Source organism: Leptinotarsa decemlineata, unplaced genomic scaffold (assembly GCF_025532065.1).
Source record: "Leptinotarsa decemlineata unplaced genomic scaffold, Ldec_3_MD MMD2_tig00026336_RagTag_RagTag, whole genome shotgun sequence".
Classification (NCBI taxonomy): Eukaryota; Metazoa; Arthropoda; class Insecta; order Coleoptera; family Chrysomelidae; genus Leptinotarsa; species Leptinotarsa decemlineata.
Genome location: NW_027412692.1, coordinates 2976222 through 2993122, shown reverse-complemented (window position 1 = coordinate 2993122; position 16901 = coordinate 2976222). Strand labels below are relative to the sequence as shown.

Sequence of the window (16901 nt, the reverse complement as noted above, 5' to 3'; positions counted from 1 at the left end):
CTTTGAGTTTTGAGTTTTTGAGTTCTACAAAGTTGGCTTTGTTTCATTTTCAATTAATAATTAATAGATTGATATGTTGAGTGCACTGCACATATAAGGCACAGAAAACTTCTTCTTCATGTTTTAAATTTCAAATGAAGATATGTTACTGATCATTACTTAACTCGTGTTAATAATCATACGTTAAAAGGTAAGACCTCGTTAGTCCTTAGCTCGCACAAGTTTACCAACTTCTGAGAGTTATCGTTTGTATGGGGGCAACAGCTGATTAACGGATAAACATATTTCAAAACAGATTTTAAAACAGATTACTTATTCTCTTTTATTAAGGGAAACAGACATAAAACAATAAAAATTGATGGTGAATTCAAAACAGTGAGTACACCTTGACAAAGTTTCACAAGGAATTCAAAATGTTGGGTTTTCCCCAATTCTCTCAACGAATGTATATTTCTATCAAATCACGTTTACCATCCACTTTTCATTCGAAAATAGCAAAATTGACCGATATAAGGAGAGCAAGTATGACAAAATCGCAATTCATAAGCGACAAAAAAAAAGTCGGTTGTATTCGGAAAAAGTAACCCATTACAAAGCTCAATTGAAAAATTCAGGTTATTCCGATCAAGTGTGAAACAAAAGGCAAACTTATGTGGGGTGACTTTTTTTTTCCAGTTCATATAAAAAATAAAATTGATAATGGTTTATCGTAGATGAAACGTTGCATTAAAAATCTGTGAACGCCATCTGTTACAGCTTGAGAAGAGGCAACCAGAAAGTTATTTTTGCTTATCTATATCTTCCTGAAACTTTCCTGATATTATAATCTCATTTGGATCAACTGAACCAACTTTGTATCTCTTGAAGTTTCCGATTTTGCAATACTGGCTTTCTTTATCTTGAACAGACCTTAATTTTTTGAAAGAGTCAACTCAAAAAATTGAAATTTGAGATGATGAAATTGATCCATGAATACTTTATTTTGAAGTGAAACTGACAGATGACTGGGCGCCATCTGAGAAAAAAATTGAATGGGCTTGTGATACATCATTTTGAAGCTCCTGACGATTATTTCACAACCCTAGAATATGAAGTCAATATCTTCACCTACTACAAAATGGTGAAACATTTAATAATTTCATGAAGACAAACACATTAATATCTATATTTCTAAAAATATTCCTTTCTATCTGCCATACGGCAATTCCAACAACCCGATAAGGTTTGTTGAGTTATTTTTTGTTTGCCGTTATTAGAGCGACACCAACTCTCACGTTTTCCGGGAAACACATACCCAATATCCAGAAAAAGTTAACGTTTGGGCAGGAATATTGGAAAACCATACTGTGAGACCTTTATTTATTGATCAAAAGTTAATACGGGAACTGTATTTAAATATGCAGAAAACTACTGTTGAACCTCTCATCACTCATCAATGTAAAAGGTGTACGAAACTGAAACTGCTTCAATATTAGATATACGGCAGAGAATAATAAATATTTGTAGAGATGCTGACGTTACTGTGTTCGAAAATGTTCTCCGTGACATATCGGACAGGCTGTTCATATGTCAAGAAGTTCAAGGCAGTCATATGGAGCATCTTCTGAACTGACCTCAAGCTTATTACCTCATATTAGTAGTTAAATGTCAATGTATTCCGGCAATTATTGAAAGTTTCGCCATTTTGTAGTAGTTGAAGATGTTGACATTTTCGAAGCAGGAGCTTCGAAAAGATGTGTCACAAAACCCCCCTTTCCATTTAATTTTTTTCCCATATGGCGCCCAGTCGCCATCTTGAAAGTTTCATTTGTCAATTTCACTTCAAAATAAAGTATTTATGCATTGATTTCATTTTCCCAAATTTAAATTTTTTGAAATGATCCATTCATAAAATAAAAGGTAGGGTGACATTAAAGAAATGCACTGTATAAGGGAATCAATGTTTTCCATAATATTTCGTTTATAAAATATGGAGGAACAACGATTTTGTTATTTTTTTTTCACATCATGAAACTACAGTCTCCTTTACTTCGAATTCAATCCAACTTTGTTCGAGTTCAGTACCAATATAGATGTGGACCTGCAACTGCCAGATTATTGTTGTTATTGCATATCCAGAGGTTATCGTTAATCTAGTTATGAATATGACAGAGATTTCCAAAAAAATGCAAGTAACTTCGATTTCTTCTTTTATACTTTCCAATATTTTGTAGTTATTACCATTAAAATCTACCAAATCGTGCACTTTCTACATATATGATCTAATTTTCAACTGAGAAATAACAATGAAAGTAAAATATATGAACCTTATATCAGCTCCACCACTTTTTATGGAAAGAACTGAAGAAATGAAAAACAAGGAGAAAAACAATATAAGTACAATAGCTGAATATACGACAAATCTATATCTATAAAACTAGTGATTGTTGACTTTGGAACAGGTTTCAGAGCCTGAGGAAGAATCGCTTGTAATACTTGTTTTTTTTCACGAATATTGTTGACATTTCTGAAATAAGATTCTCACTGCTTACTCACCTTTGTGATCCGTTATTTATTTTTCTCTCTTTTTATTTCACATCAAACTTACCGCTGAATTTGTCACTACATATAAATTTCTTTCATTTGTATATCTTATGGAACATGTTTCCATCTTCTACTATAAAAATTTTCACAGTTATTTCTTTATCAGAAAATTGACCAATTCAGATGACAACTCTCAGATTTCTAACATGGTTACAGAATCATACCAGCTTCAACCAGATAAATTCTTTTGAGGAAAATATCTGGTCGAGACGGGAATCGAACCCACGGCCTTCCGATCGTGAGTCGGGCGCACTACCACCGCGGCCAATTTCACAATGGAATAGATTCATTCATTCGGGAGTTTTTCTTTCAGATTGTAAATATAGATTTCCATGAATTATTTTGTAACGTAATGAGAAAGAAAATCATTCTCTCTGAGGGGTTTATGATTATTCGCAACACTTAAATTGGCACCAATTATTTGGAATATGAAATAACAAACTATATTCGAAGCATCTAAAGATAATTTATTTTTCATTTATGCATTAAAAATCACTGTATTCATCATTAATAATAATAATAAATGAGAAACACATATTTTTTTGTTTTTTACCACTTGTATTTGTAACAAACGTTACTGCAGTCCTAAGTATAAGTACATTTTCAGAAGAATACAATAAACTCTACCATCTTCAGACTTAATTGTATTCGTTTGAAAATTTCCTTATAGGAAGAAACTGCATTAACGTTCGTTACAAATACAAGTGGAAAAAAAACAGAAAGTTTTATTTCTTCCATGTCCTCATAGGACGAAACTGCAGTAACGTTAGGTAAAGATCCAAGTGGTACAGAAACATAATAGTTATTTATGTATCAAGGGCGTAAAATAGGCTTTCATGAACCGCAGCGTGTTGGTAATAAGTATTATTACCTACACGCCTAGGTTCACAAAAGCAAATCACGCCTCTTTATATCCGCCCTACGGGCGCTAAAGTGTTACTTTACGCCCGCTAATCCGGGTGATAAAGTGCTACTTTATGGCCGGTCGTGCATAAAAAGTTTTCCGTCTGATTTTTGATAAATTCAAAATCATTAAGGAGTTTTCAAAATTAAACCTCATATTTATTTTTCATCATATGGTTCATCTAGGTACATGAACCAAAGTGTTTGATCTTCATCAATTCTATTCATAAATTGAAAGTATGCATCTCTCTGCAATTCGTTACCAAGAACAAAAATATTCCACAATGGAATTTAGAGAACATGTACATGTTCATCAAACAAGACAGTTCAATAATATATTAACAAAATATCTCCAATCAGCATTCCAAATAATTCATTTTTTACGAAAAATTGATTATATACAATGAAAAACTGATGGCATTTAACAATTTTCCAAGACAGTAAAATTTAAATGAACACTTAAGAAATATATGCTGTATTGATTCACAATATCATAATTTGTTTGTTTTTGTAATCAATTATACCAATTCTGAAACAGCTTCTTTTAAAGTTATATATGTATAGATACTTCTCATACACATTCCCTGTAAAAACTATTGTGATTTTTCAAAAACAAATAAATGTTCATTATTTGAATATGATCATCAATAAATCTCTGCTTCTTTTTCAGCTAAGCACTCGGATGAACTTCTCTCCAACAACAACAAATGGTCCTCAATGAGTCCACAGTCCTGCAACACCGCCCTCCTGGTACATCAAGCGAATAAAGTTTTGTCCTCCCAACCAAGTCATCTTCAGTCACATCACGGATCGCACGCTGCCGCTGCAGCAGCGGCTGCGTTGTCTTCACCTTTCACCTCTCTTCTGGGTGCTACGGGAAGTGCTGCATCGTATCTACTGGGTGATCACTTGAAACCGACCGCAACAAATCATTTATTCTAAGAAACAGAGTTATGTGTTCAACAATTGTGTAAATAGGAAAATCCGTCTCGTGTACTTGAAAATATCCTCGAATTATACGATTAGTATACGGAATCCGACTAGAATATATTTTGTTCTGTTGATAAGTTGGATATTATTGGATTGGTGTATTTTTTTGAATGAATAATGGCCTGTTCGTGGTTACTGTATCTGCATAGTTCTTTGAAAATTGATGAAGAGAGAGCTGAAGCATTGATATATTTCAAGACTTGTATTCCTATACAAAAAAGTGCTATTGAAAAAAAAAGCTGTTATGAGAGTGATATGAATTATTTGGAAATACTATACATTATACAGTACATTTAACAACAACAAGACACCAAATACATGTTTTTTTCCAAATGTAACAGTCATTATTACATCATTTTGGAAATTTTCTCTTGATAACTTTTTAAAGAATGTAAGGAATCGAAATTTCTAGCAGCTTATGGTAATGTTTGGTTTCAAACTTTCACGGCTTGAACGGGGCTAAATACAAGAAAAATGAACGTTTAGACTATAAATGTATGTAAATGTTAACACCTCTATCACTCTGAATTTAAATCACCATCATTTTCCATAAGGAGTAAGTCCAAACTCATGATTTATTAAATATTTCTATCCAAATGGTCCTCTCTGTTGATTAAATTATTTTTGAGAACTCCTCAGTATACTTTTTATGAAATCAATGGGTCCAGAATAAGAGAAAGATTAGACAATTGAAACCTTCATTCCTTCTTACACATTGTCATGAATTAACAGCTTGTTATCAAGTTTATGCCAAATTTCAAGACGTACATAAATAAACTTTTCTGAAATACTTTTTTGATCTCATGAGAACCTTTGACGTGAAATGAACATGAAGAAAGCACTTTCCTCACACCAGAACGAAACACTGTCTCTCAATTGAGCTTCGAAAGACACTGTTTTTTCCTGGCGTGGAAAAATTTTTCACTTTCTGATCATAAATTTTTTTTTATTGAAAATATCCATTATTTCCTTCATTTCAGTGAAAGTTACTTCTTAATGATTATTATTGATACTTCACCAGAAAGAATTCATTGCAAATTTACTTTGAACATCAACTCATAGATCAATTTCATAAAACACTAATCTCACTTATATCATATAGTTCACAAAATAGTTGAAATTCAATATAGAAATAAAATTTGCAGAGGCTTCTTCAATTGGAATAACTTCCTAAGTATTTTTTGTGCTTTAACAGCCCAAAATCAATTTTACATATACGACGTAGGTATATTAAGACGAAAACTGAGTACCTAGTTTTGTATAACTATACAGTGTAGGTGAGGCGAACATATATGAACGTCATAATTAGTTTTACTGAACGAACGGAATTGTCTGATGAAACTCCAAATCGAAACTTTCTAATAAAATCCATTCAAATAACAAGTTATTGTGAGGTTTTACTGTACAGTTTACAAAACTATAACACGTGTTTCGCTACACAGTAGATTCCCCAAGCAACTATCTTTTAGACTCAAACATTCTATATTCTGGAAAAATTACTATGACCGATCAGATAAATAATTCTAATCAAGATTCATAGTATATACAAAGTCATTTCGAATAGCTTAAAGTCTGAATGGTTGCCGAACGCCGGCAGTTTATTTGTATGGCATTGGCGGCGTGGTTTAATATGATAACATGCTGTAAAAGGTTTTGGGTTTCTACTTCTCCATCTTGATTCAAAAAATGTGGGAATCTTCCAAAGAAAGAAAGGAAGAAATCGATTTCAGAAATTAACTCTAAATAAAGATGTGTAGATCATGCAAAGAAGTAACTTTCAGGCACAAACTGGAAGGAAAACCTCCTCTCGAAACAGCTATTTTCATATAAACATTGACTTACATGAAATAAAAATACTGTCGAAACAAATACTTTTATGTGAACGATGAATTATACGAAAAACCTTCTTTTTATTCCGTTTGTATTCCAAACATTCGTAATGGAATTAAATCAGATATCATTCATAGGGTTGATGATGATCTACAAATTTCAATTACACAATTTCCAGAGTTATCTTTTTTCAAGAAGTTTCCAATTAATTATTTTGATAAAAAATGAAATAAGAGAAGATCTGACAGATTTATCAAAAGCTGAGATAAATATGAGTGATTGAGATGATTTTGTTTTGATTAGCTTTCATATAACAACTAACCAAATTCAAAATACTAAATTGTTATAAAATTGGCTCAAGGCCCTTTTTTGAGATATGAACGCTTCAGATATCCGAAAAAATATTTCAAAAAAATATTCATCAACGTTTCTGTTACCTGATACAGTCACCGCAAGGTTTTCTAATGAATTTGTGAATCCGACCGAATGTGTATTGTATTTTGTAAATATTAGAAAAAATTGTATACTTGCCATACTTCGTCATTAAATTAAAAATTACTGATTGAAATTTGTAATTTGTAAATTTGTATATAACCTGTGTATTTTTTGACTGTCCGATTACATGTCTGAAAAATCCAAACATTTGTTTTTGAATTTCAGATTAAACCTTCTAGTCCATTAATGTATTAGTTTGTGTAAAAATCTAAATATAAATATTATCGAAACTTGGGTATTTATTTATGAGAGTGTATACATATTCTTTATTTTTTTTAGATTCGAGAGGTAAGACAAAGAATAAAGGAAAATATGAAAGTGAAAATCATTTCTTTCTGTTTTTTACACGGTTTTGAAAATAAATAATCTTATTTATCTTATTATTCGAACAGAAATGAACAACGTAACAAAAGTAAAATAACGAAAATAATTTATTATTTTTGAAGCAATATTAGTTGAACAAAATAATATCCATTGAAAATCTTTACTGAAACGATATTTTGAAATGAAAAAACTAAGTAAGTAGAGATTCTTGTATATGAAATTCTCATAAAATCTCATGAAAATAAAAATAAAAAAGCGATCCAGAGAAATAACATGAGCAAGTGGTTTCATGAAAAAAATTATTTCATTTGAGAGATATAATACTCATATGAATATTTTGATATGCTACACAAATGTGAATATTCGAAATTGCCAACACTGATTTGAATGTATATGAAACTATATCCCATATAGACCGATGTGAGTAATTTTTTAAGAGAAAAAAATCAATAACAGTATGAAAATAGTTATGAAGAAAGGAAACTAGTTTGTTCACTGCGTGGGATGAAATGAGGTGAATTTTCAAGGTGAAAAATGGTTTTTTATGATTTCTACCGAAACTAGACTCTCCATTGAACAAAGTTTGAGGAAATATGAAAGTCTATTACCTTTGTATGGACCATTTTTTCACATAAACAAAAATATTTCAAAGAAAATGAAAACAAATTTTTTGGTATTGATTTCTTTATACTACAAAAAAAATTATTTTCGCTATATTTATTGCAAAGTCACCTTGGTGAAAATATGCAGTACAACATTGAAACTTTTTTTCTATATGAAACCCCATTTCCAGCCTGAAATACCATGGTTCTGAAAATATCTTCTTTTGAAATCAACGGTAGTATTTTTTTGTTGGAATACCTACATTCAATAGTGTAGATGAGATGTGGTATTTCTGTGGAAAAATTTCTATAAAAAAGCAAAGAACTAAATCGTGAAACTTTTCATACAAAAATTTTCACTGGAATTCCTTGAAAAATGTTGAATGCAATAGAATATATTGCCAAATGAAGTAATCGTATATATTTGCAGAATGACGTTTCGAAAAGAACCTGCTTATTACATATTAGCTTACAAATAGTTTCAGTTGCAAAAAAAGTATTACTGTCTATCTGTACCGCTTACTTTATTTAAAAAAATCTATGTTTCTGAACTCTCAAAAAATGAATCTTAATTTTTCTTCCTAAATGAGAAATTGATAATAATGATGACTGTTTATTATTACAAAGGATAGAAAATATCATGACCCTATCAGGAATATTTTAATTGATTTAATAGCCTATCCAAGTTCAAAAGAAAAAATGGTGTGAACTTTTATGGGAGGAAAATTATTTTTCATGATCACTAGTGAACGTAGACCTCTTTAAGTTTTAGGTTTTGAAATAGTCTACAATTTCAGGAGATTATTTTGCACAAAATTCAATTTTGTATAATTTTTCCTTTTCAATTAAGCACCGCATATTTTTCATTTGTGATATTAAAGATTTCATTTTGATGGCGAACCTAAAAAATACCCATCAAAATATCAATGTTTTCAGTTCTTAGTTCACTCGACAATAAATCAAAAGCGGTCGTAAATCTCAGTTATTTTCTTCTTCAATCTTATATTCAATATTAATCTCTACAAAATTATCAGATCACCAATTGATCAAAATCAATGTTCTGGAAACATTTTTTTTCAAATCATGAGTGATCTTTCTTTATTGAAATATCTATATTACTCTAACTGTTTTTTTTAGTAAATTACCTTTCGCAACCTGAAAAATAAACAAAGCTATTTACAAATTGAGACGAAAGTTTCAAAGTGAATTTCAGGTTTTGAAAACGAAAGCTGAGTAAAACTTTTCGGGGTCAACTTTTCAGTTTGTCTTTATTACATCTCAGCAAATTTTCTGTCGATTCAACTTTATTTATTTTTCAGATTGTGGTAGGTCATATACCTAAAAAACTGGTAGGAAGTAGTCTCCAAAAAAATGAAATTTAATTAATTATAAAAATTTCATCATTGTAATAAAAAAGTATAATTTTGTAGTTGAAAGTGTTTTGTAGAGTTTTTCAATAAATGAAAGAGAGAAGGAATGAAGAGAAACTTTAAAACAATTCAAACATGTCAATTTAATAGTGAACAATATACCCCTTTATTTATTCCATTTTGACATCTTGAATATCTTGAAAATTTTTAGAGGTCTCACTGATTTTTTGACAATTATTAGACATGAAAACTCACTTTTGAGTATAAAATAATCCATGAAACTAATAACCACAAATGAAAAACGCAACACAAAATTAATGTGAGTCGTCAGCTTCAATTTTTTCCAAAACTCGTTGAACAAATTTCGAACATCACATCTTAGAACACTCTGTAAAACTGCATTATCGCAGTGATACAATAATAATGGAAACTGAATAATTTTCTAAATTTAGTTGGATTATCCGAATGCTACGTTCTGAGATGACGTATCGAGATAGTGGGATGTACTGGAAAAAAAGACGCCTGGTATTTTCATATATAAACGTCGGGACGCCAATCGGCCTCAGTTCTTTGTAGGTGTTGAAATTTCATACACCAGTGAGCCGAAAAATATACAAACATGTCATTGGAACGTCAAGTCCGCGCCAAGGTAGGATGATTTTACTGAGTAGCAATTAGCGAGAAAGTACAGGGTAGATTAAAAATAATTTTTAAACTCATTTCATAATTGGCATATTTATAATATATGTGGCATTATGTGAAAAACTGTGGGAAGTTAGGAACTTCGCAGGTGAGTGAGGAAGAATTTTGACTTTCTACTTGTCCATTTTCATACAGAAAAATGTGGGAATCTTCCAAGGAAAGGACGAACACACTTGATTTCAATATAAACTCTATACAAAAATGTGTAGTTCCTGCAAAGAAGTAACTTTCAGACACAAACTGGAAGAAACAACTACTTTCAACTTCTCGAAACAACTACTTCCATATAACTACTTTCATTGAATTACAGAAAAGAAAAAATACTTTCGAAACAACTACTTTCATATGAATATTGAATTATACAAAAAAACTTTCTCCTATTCAGTTTCTTCTCCAAACATTCGTTATGGAACTGTTCAGATATTCACAGGATTGCCACACACTATAGTATATGAAAAAAAAATCTCACTTAAAGTGTTCCATATTTTCATCCACAATAGGGACATCGATGTTTCAGAATAAGATACTTGTCTTCTATTGAGGATGACAGTTTTCCATGTAAATTTTACCTCCTGTGAATGATATCTGATTCAATTCCATAATGACATATGCAATAAGACATAAGACTCTTGTCTTTATGCATGATCTACATATCTTTGTGAAGAGTTTATTTTAAAATTAATTGCTCTCGTCCTTTCTTTGTAAGATTTTCACATTTTGTTTTGTAAAAAGATAGAGAAGTAGAAAGTCAAAACCTTTCTTTCCAAAAAAATTGATTTCGTTCCAAAAATATACCCCTATAAATTTAATAATAATTTTTAATACAGAATACAGATATTTTGAAAAAAATGAAAAATTTGACATAACGTCAAAATATTCCCAATTGTAAACTCATATAGATAGAATGCATACCATTATGTTAAGATTATTCAACTTCAAATTCGTGTTTTGAAATTACATTCACTGAAAATTCCCCTTTCAATCAAACTTCTTAAGAATCCCTGAACTTTCAATTTATTGGGCGTTCAATTCCACAGCAAATATTTCATTAACTGATTTATATTTTCTGAATTTTTGAATAATGCGAAAAAAAAACTTGGATCAAAACATCGATGAATTCCAAACATTAATAAAAAGCTAATGTATATAGTTAAAATAACCCAATATATTTTTTGATATTGAAAAGAAAAATTGTTAAAATGGATTCTTCCACTGAAAATTATTTTATATCCAGTGATAATCGGATAAATTAACAGTAATCATTTCTGAAATCATGCAAACTTCATACAATTTTTTAGGTGGAAACATATACCTATTTCAACCATAAAAAAAACTTTTTTAATAAAAATATTGTTAAAAAATATTTACCTGAATAAGACATTTAGTTTGAAAAGGAATACATTCAACGAAAGTGATCTGATTTGAAAAAACAAACAAAAATCTTGATTAGAGGTGTCATAATCTTGATGATCCTGATCCTGAATCTTATTTCGTGTTATCAATTTCTATTGACAAAAACCAAAAACCAGAAGATTTCGAATATTTTCATAACTGCATTCCATGTGTGAAAGTGATTCTGAATTATATGATGAATTTCCCATTGATTTTTCTCAATTTTGAGTTGTTTTTTTTACGAAAGTTCGATTCCAATTTTTTTGTGGCGAAATCGAATAAATACAATCAGAAATAAAATTAGAAATAATGTACTAGAACCTAAAAAGTTTTATCAGACAATTTGGCCACTACATGAATATATTTTCACGTTAAACACTCGTGTTCGAGAAATATCAAAGAGAGTTCCAAGAATGAACCCTTCTTCAAATATTTTATCATAATTTTTCTAGCTTGCATCCAAACGCGACCCACAACAAGACAAAGAAGCTCAAGAATGGATTGAAACAATCCTTGGCGCAAAATTCCCTCCAGGTGAATTATACGAAGATGTCATTCGTGATGGCACTGTTCTCTGTCAAGTTATCAACAAACTTGCCCCAGGATCAGTACCTAAAATCAACACATCTGGCGGACAGTTCAAGATGATGGAAAACATCAACAAGTAAGAGATTTTTTTTTAACTAATTCATAAACTATCTATTGAAGAACCCACAACATATTCAATATAGCCCAGAGAATGGGGCTAGATTATACTTATAATCATTATTATCTAAAAGTGTTGGTATTTATTTGAAGGAACTAAACCTTCGATATTATCCAGAAATCCATTTTTGATCGATAAGTCATCTATGGGCTTCAGAACAAGTTGGTTTGACCTTGTCTTAGTCTTAGGAATAACAAACTTTTTTATTTCATTCATTTTTCTTCTACAATTTTTCTGATGGAAGTGATGATATTTCTGCCAACTAAAGATATAAACTTCTTGACCAAAATTGTACTACAATGGTCCAGAAGACCATAAGGTTTGGTAAAATCACATAACACAAGTGTTCTGACTTATATTATATACTTGTAATGCACTGTGTCAAACCTTTGGTGTAGTCACCTTTGGTCAATCACCAAGTGATTGCCGATGATCACTTGGTGATTGAAACTTGTGTCGAGGTGTTAAAAATAATGGTTTGCTGTTGGGATAAAACCCCAGGAATATTCATATCGTATAATTCTTCGAATCTTGATTACGATAAATTTTGAAGTACTTCACTTTCACAAGCTGCTTTTACTCTTTGTGGTTTTATTTTTTCCAAAACCCATAATCTTTTGTTCAATACCATTATTCATAATTGATTTTCAGTTTAATATTCCTGAAGGCATCTGAAATAACTCTTCAATAGAGAATCCAGTTTGTAATACCAACATTCTTCATGGAATTGAATCAGATATAAATTCACAGTAAATTTATTGTTGTAGCCATTACTATGTGATAGGAGATTATCATGAAAAATGAGAATTGAAACTTTCTGTGTTATGGAAGTGGTAAAATGTTTCATTTCTCATTTTTCATTATCATTCACAAGATTGATGCACAATATAGTAAATGAAAGAGGTAAAATTTCACTTATATGAAACACTGTCATCCTCACTGGTGGACATTCGATGTTTCGGCATAATACACTTGGCTTATTACCTCTTCAGCACCAATCTGGGTAACATTATGGGATGAAGCACTTAATTCATTAATCAAATAACGACTTTATGTCACATTTTTTATATAACTTTTCCCAAGAATATACCTCTATTCTCTATTCCTCCCTAAGGGTTACCTACCCTTGTTCTAATTTCTAGGTTCGGAATATTCCAGTCAATTCATGAGTGATTTTCTAACGGTTGATATAAAGCATGATATCACTATTTTTTCAATATAACAATCATAGACATCTATCAGTAGAAACGACGACACAATACATTTTTTATATCAATTTGATGAAGATTTCTCGTGATGTTTTCACCATGTTGAATCAAATTTTTCTTCATGTTGAGTCTATGTCACATGCAATCTTCGAAATAAACGAATGGGAGCAAAAAGTGTGAATTCACGGTATACAAAACTGTTAAGTTTTTGTCAATGTTTAAGGTGAGCTCAGCGTCAAGTAGAGGACTAAATAGATAAACTATTTTACTACTGCATGATTTGATCATGAAGATTGAATGAAAACATTTTAAGTGAAGAATTTTTGTTTTTTTTTTCTAGAAATGAATTTTGTTAGTTTTTCATAAAATCCAAGTGAATACCAGCAGCTATATCAGAAAAATACGTCTTCTAATTTTAGCTCAAATTTTATAAAATAAAAATGAGAGACTAAACACATAGATTTGGAGCTGACATATATTTTGGATGCTCTTCTTGTATCACATATACTTTCCCAAATCGCCTGTTATCTTTTGGAAATCATCCAGAAACAAACCAACCTTAGAGATTCACAAACCGATATTCTATCACCTGATAAATTCATCTTGTATCTGGAATAGGTAATTCGCATCCAACATGTGCTTTACCACAAACAGTCAGAAACTCAGAAATACTTTGAAAAGCGAACTTTTGTAACCTGTTTATTTGATGTTGGATACGAAACAGACGGGATTCTATTTCTGGAGGCACGCGTTTGCTTTACAAATATCAAAACTTCTAGAACACGTATCTAAATTTAAATCAAAGCTTTGCGAAATATTGGAAACTTTAGATCAGTGATGTTCATCAGTATTTTTAGTTGATTTATAACCTTGTCTATTTTGAACTCATTCCCTGAATTCCTCGCACTGTTAGCAATATCGGGAAAATCACTGCTGAGGTTTGTATTTTGTCGTATTCTAAGAAGTATTTGTAAGAAATAACCCCGGAGTTGAAATTAGTATTGATGGTCTTGCTGATGGGTTTTCGATAGTTCAATTTCATCAGTTCATCAGTTCATTGACTTTTTTCGTGGTTTCAGTGGACACACTTTGTCAAGGGAAATTTTCAGAAATAAATAGCTCTATTCATTGCAATCCATGTTATCAAATAAAAGAAACATTGCTTTTCAGTATACAAATTTCATTGAATTCGAAATAAATTGAAACTGAAATTTTCTTCGGTTTGGAGATCCAAATGAATACTGAATTCTTGATGATTATACAAAACTTTTTTGAGGGTATTACACTATAAGAACAAAACAACCTATTCCACATATTCGAAACTACAATAATATGCTCGGTACCTCTCAGTCTTATGAATATTCAAATTTATTGTTCTGTTCAGGTATATCTGCTTCCTGTGATACTTAGTCTACATATGAGTATTTGTGAGTATTATTCCAGACCAGGTCGTTTTTTTTTGTTGATTATCAGAAACTCCTCATGAGTGAAGCTGGAAAGAACTTCCATGCAGTTTCGTTCATTGTTTCTGTTTGAGACATTCTTTCAAAATTTTTCCAGAAAGCAACACCAAAAAAACTGATAAATCCTCATTATACAATATTTGCTGAGTCTTCGTAAGTCCAACTTTAATGTTCTACTTGCACTTGTTTAGAATTACGACTAGTGAAGTTTTTGATGACCGAAATTATATCTTCGAATATATTGTTTGAATAGGATGTAGTATTGATGATTGTATATGCAAGAACTGAATCTGTATCTGTATCACATCAATATTGATGGCTAGGCCAATTAATCAGTGGAGAATTGGTCCTCAACAGTGGACATTTACTATTGGATTTTTGAATCTGTTAGATGTTCTGTAATTCATGTTTTGGAGAAACTTCTTGTTTGTCATATATGAGGTTCAGAATAGTTTGTAGACTGTCTGGTAAGTTCAATGGATTTACACTCAAGGTAGTTTTTATAATTTTCTGCCTGGTAGCCATCTGACTCATTATTTCTCTCTCCTCTCCCAAACTTACCGCAACTTCATGAACTTATTGACATCCATTCAATCAATCTTGTTCCTGTCATATCACGTGAGTTTCATTATTTAAATTCAAACAAGTGTGACGAATTCATCTCGAATGAAATATGTAAGGGATAGAAAACTTCGAAATATAATTTACTAGTTGTTGGCCGCGGTTTTGCCCGCGTAGAATTTGGTTTGCCATATTAATTTTCGTTTTGTAAACAAATAGTCACGATATTTTTTCAAAAACCCAAAACTTCAAGTTTCCAACTTCAAAAATACAATCTTTACATCCCTATTTTTCCATCTTGGGGGGTGGATATACCTGATTCCCTTACTTGGTGCTTATTCACGCTATACAAATAACCTACCTGCATATTTCAAGATTCTAGGTTCAGTAGCTTCGGCTGTACGTTGATAAAAGAGCGGGCCACAGCTAGTAATTCATATTTTAACTTCGAAAATGCAGTCTTTAAAAAAAATATGCCAACTGCATCAAGTAATGAATAGCTTCAAGAATCGAATTATGTTCCCTATAAAGAAATTCGCAAAACTAACACAACCGTCAACGACGTCTGCCCTCACGCGTCTGCTTGCGTTCGAGTCACGTTCTCGGTGATGGCGCTTCATTGCTTAGACCGCCCCTCTACCACCGCGTATCGTCCCCCGTCGTCTTACAGTAGAAGCGACGCGTAATGGCTTACTGCGTTGCGTCAAGTTAATCTTATTCTGATTCGTCCAAATTACTTGGTGTAAAGGACAAAGTCCATCTATATTAAATACTCAAAACTACAATTGTATCAATTTTTATAAGATAAATATTACGATACATTATCTTTATGTTAGTCCAACGGTATAGGCAGCGCACGCCAATATAGCTCTCAGGGAGCAAGAATTTTTCCGACTTACTCAATACTTATCATTACATCATGAACAAAATTACACAAAACCTTTGTAAATTATAGCCTATATGTTATTCTGATGTATAAGCTGTATTTATGTGAAGTTTCATCTAAATGCGTTCAGTCGTTTAGGCGTGATAGAGTCATAAATATACATACATACATTCATCATCACAAATTTTCACATTTATATTAGTATAGAATTTTTTAAACCATAAGTCAGTGAATTTGATCTATTCAACCCATCGTCAGCAAATTTCAAATATTTTGAACGATAATTCACTCATCTTTAATTCATAAAGTTCATTCATTTCTATGAATATATGCCATCCTCAATATTGAGATAGCATTGAGTATGGAGGTGTAACATTTGTAACAAGATTGTGCTGTATAAAACTCTTCAATAACTTGAATATCAGATCATAGTATGAATATTTAAGGAGTGTTATTGATTATGATTCTGTTTTTCAGCTTTCAAGCAGCAATCAAGGCTTACGGTGTAGCTGATATCGATGTCTTCCAAACAGTCGATCTCTGGGAAAAGAAAGACATCGCTCAAGTAACAAACACCCTCTTTGCTCTTGGCAGAGAAACCTACAGACACGCTGAATGGAAAGGACCCTACCTAGGACCCAAACCATCCCAGGAGAACAAGAGAGAATTCTCCGAAGAGACTCTCAAAGCCGGTCAAACCATTATTGGTCTCCAAGCTGGCCAAAACAAAGGTGCCACCCAAGCAGGACAGAACATCGGTGCTAGCCGCAAAATCATCATTGGAAAATGAGCCAACACTTTACTGAAGTTTTTCAATACAATTTTTTATTCAAGTCAATATCTGTATAATGCTTAAAACAAACACCAATAAAATATATTTTATTTA

At 31.4% G+C, this 16901-nt stretch overlaps 2 protein-coding genes across 2 annotated transcripts in view; both read left to right on the top strand.

Annotated features, from left to right (window-relative positions):
• Positions 1-6246, top strand: part of LOC111503993 (uncharacterized) — a 108801-nt gene extending 102555 nt beyond the window's left edge. The window contains exon 4 of the mRNA XM_023158457.2: positions 4157-6246. Coding sequence (XP_023014225.2) covers positions 4157-4428 — 272 coding nt within the window. The 3' untranslated portion in view covers positions 4429-6246. The remainder of the gene's footprint in view (positions 1-4156) is intronic.
• A 3339-nt stretch (positions 6247-9585) lies between these two features.
• On the top strand, positions 9586-16901 carry Mp20 (muscle-specific protein 20 transgelin). The gene is made up of 3 exons (XM_023158468.2): positions 9586-9746; positions 11644-11855; positions 16493-16901. Exons 1-3 carry the CDS (start codon positions 9717-9719, stop codon positions 16803-16805), a joined length of 555 nt encoding a protein of 184 aa, XP_023014236.1. The 5' UTR covers positions 9586-9716; the 3' UTR covers positions 16806-16901.

What these genes read in the sequence shown, in the direction of transcription:
- Mp20 (XM_023158468.2), top strand. Translation starts at nt 9,717, where the DNA reads ATGTCATTGGAACGTCAAGTCCGCGCCAAG. An exon ending in AACGTCAAGTCCGCGCCAAG is followed by an intron (nt 9,747 to 11,643) that starts GTAGGATGATTT and finishes TAATTTTTCTAG; the next exon opens with CTTGCATCCAAACGCGACCC. An exon ending in ATGATGGAAAACATCAACAA is followed by an intron (nt 11,856 to 16,492) that starts GTAAGAGATTTT and finishes TCTGTTTTTCAG; the next exon opens with CTTTCAAGCAGCAATCAAGG.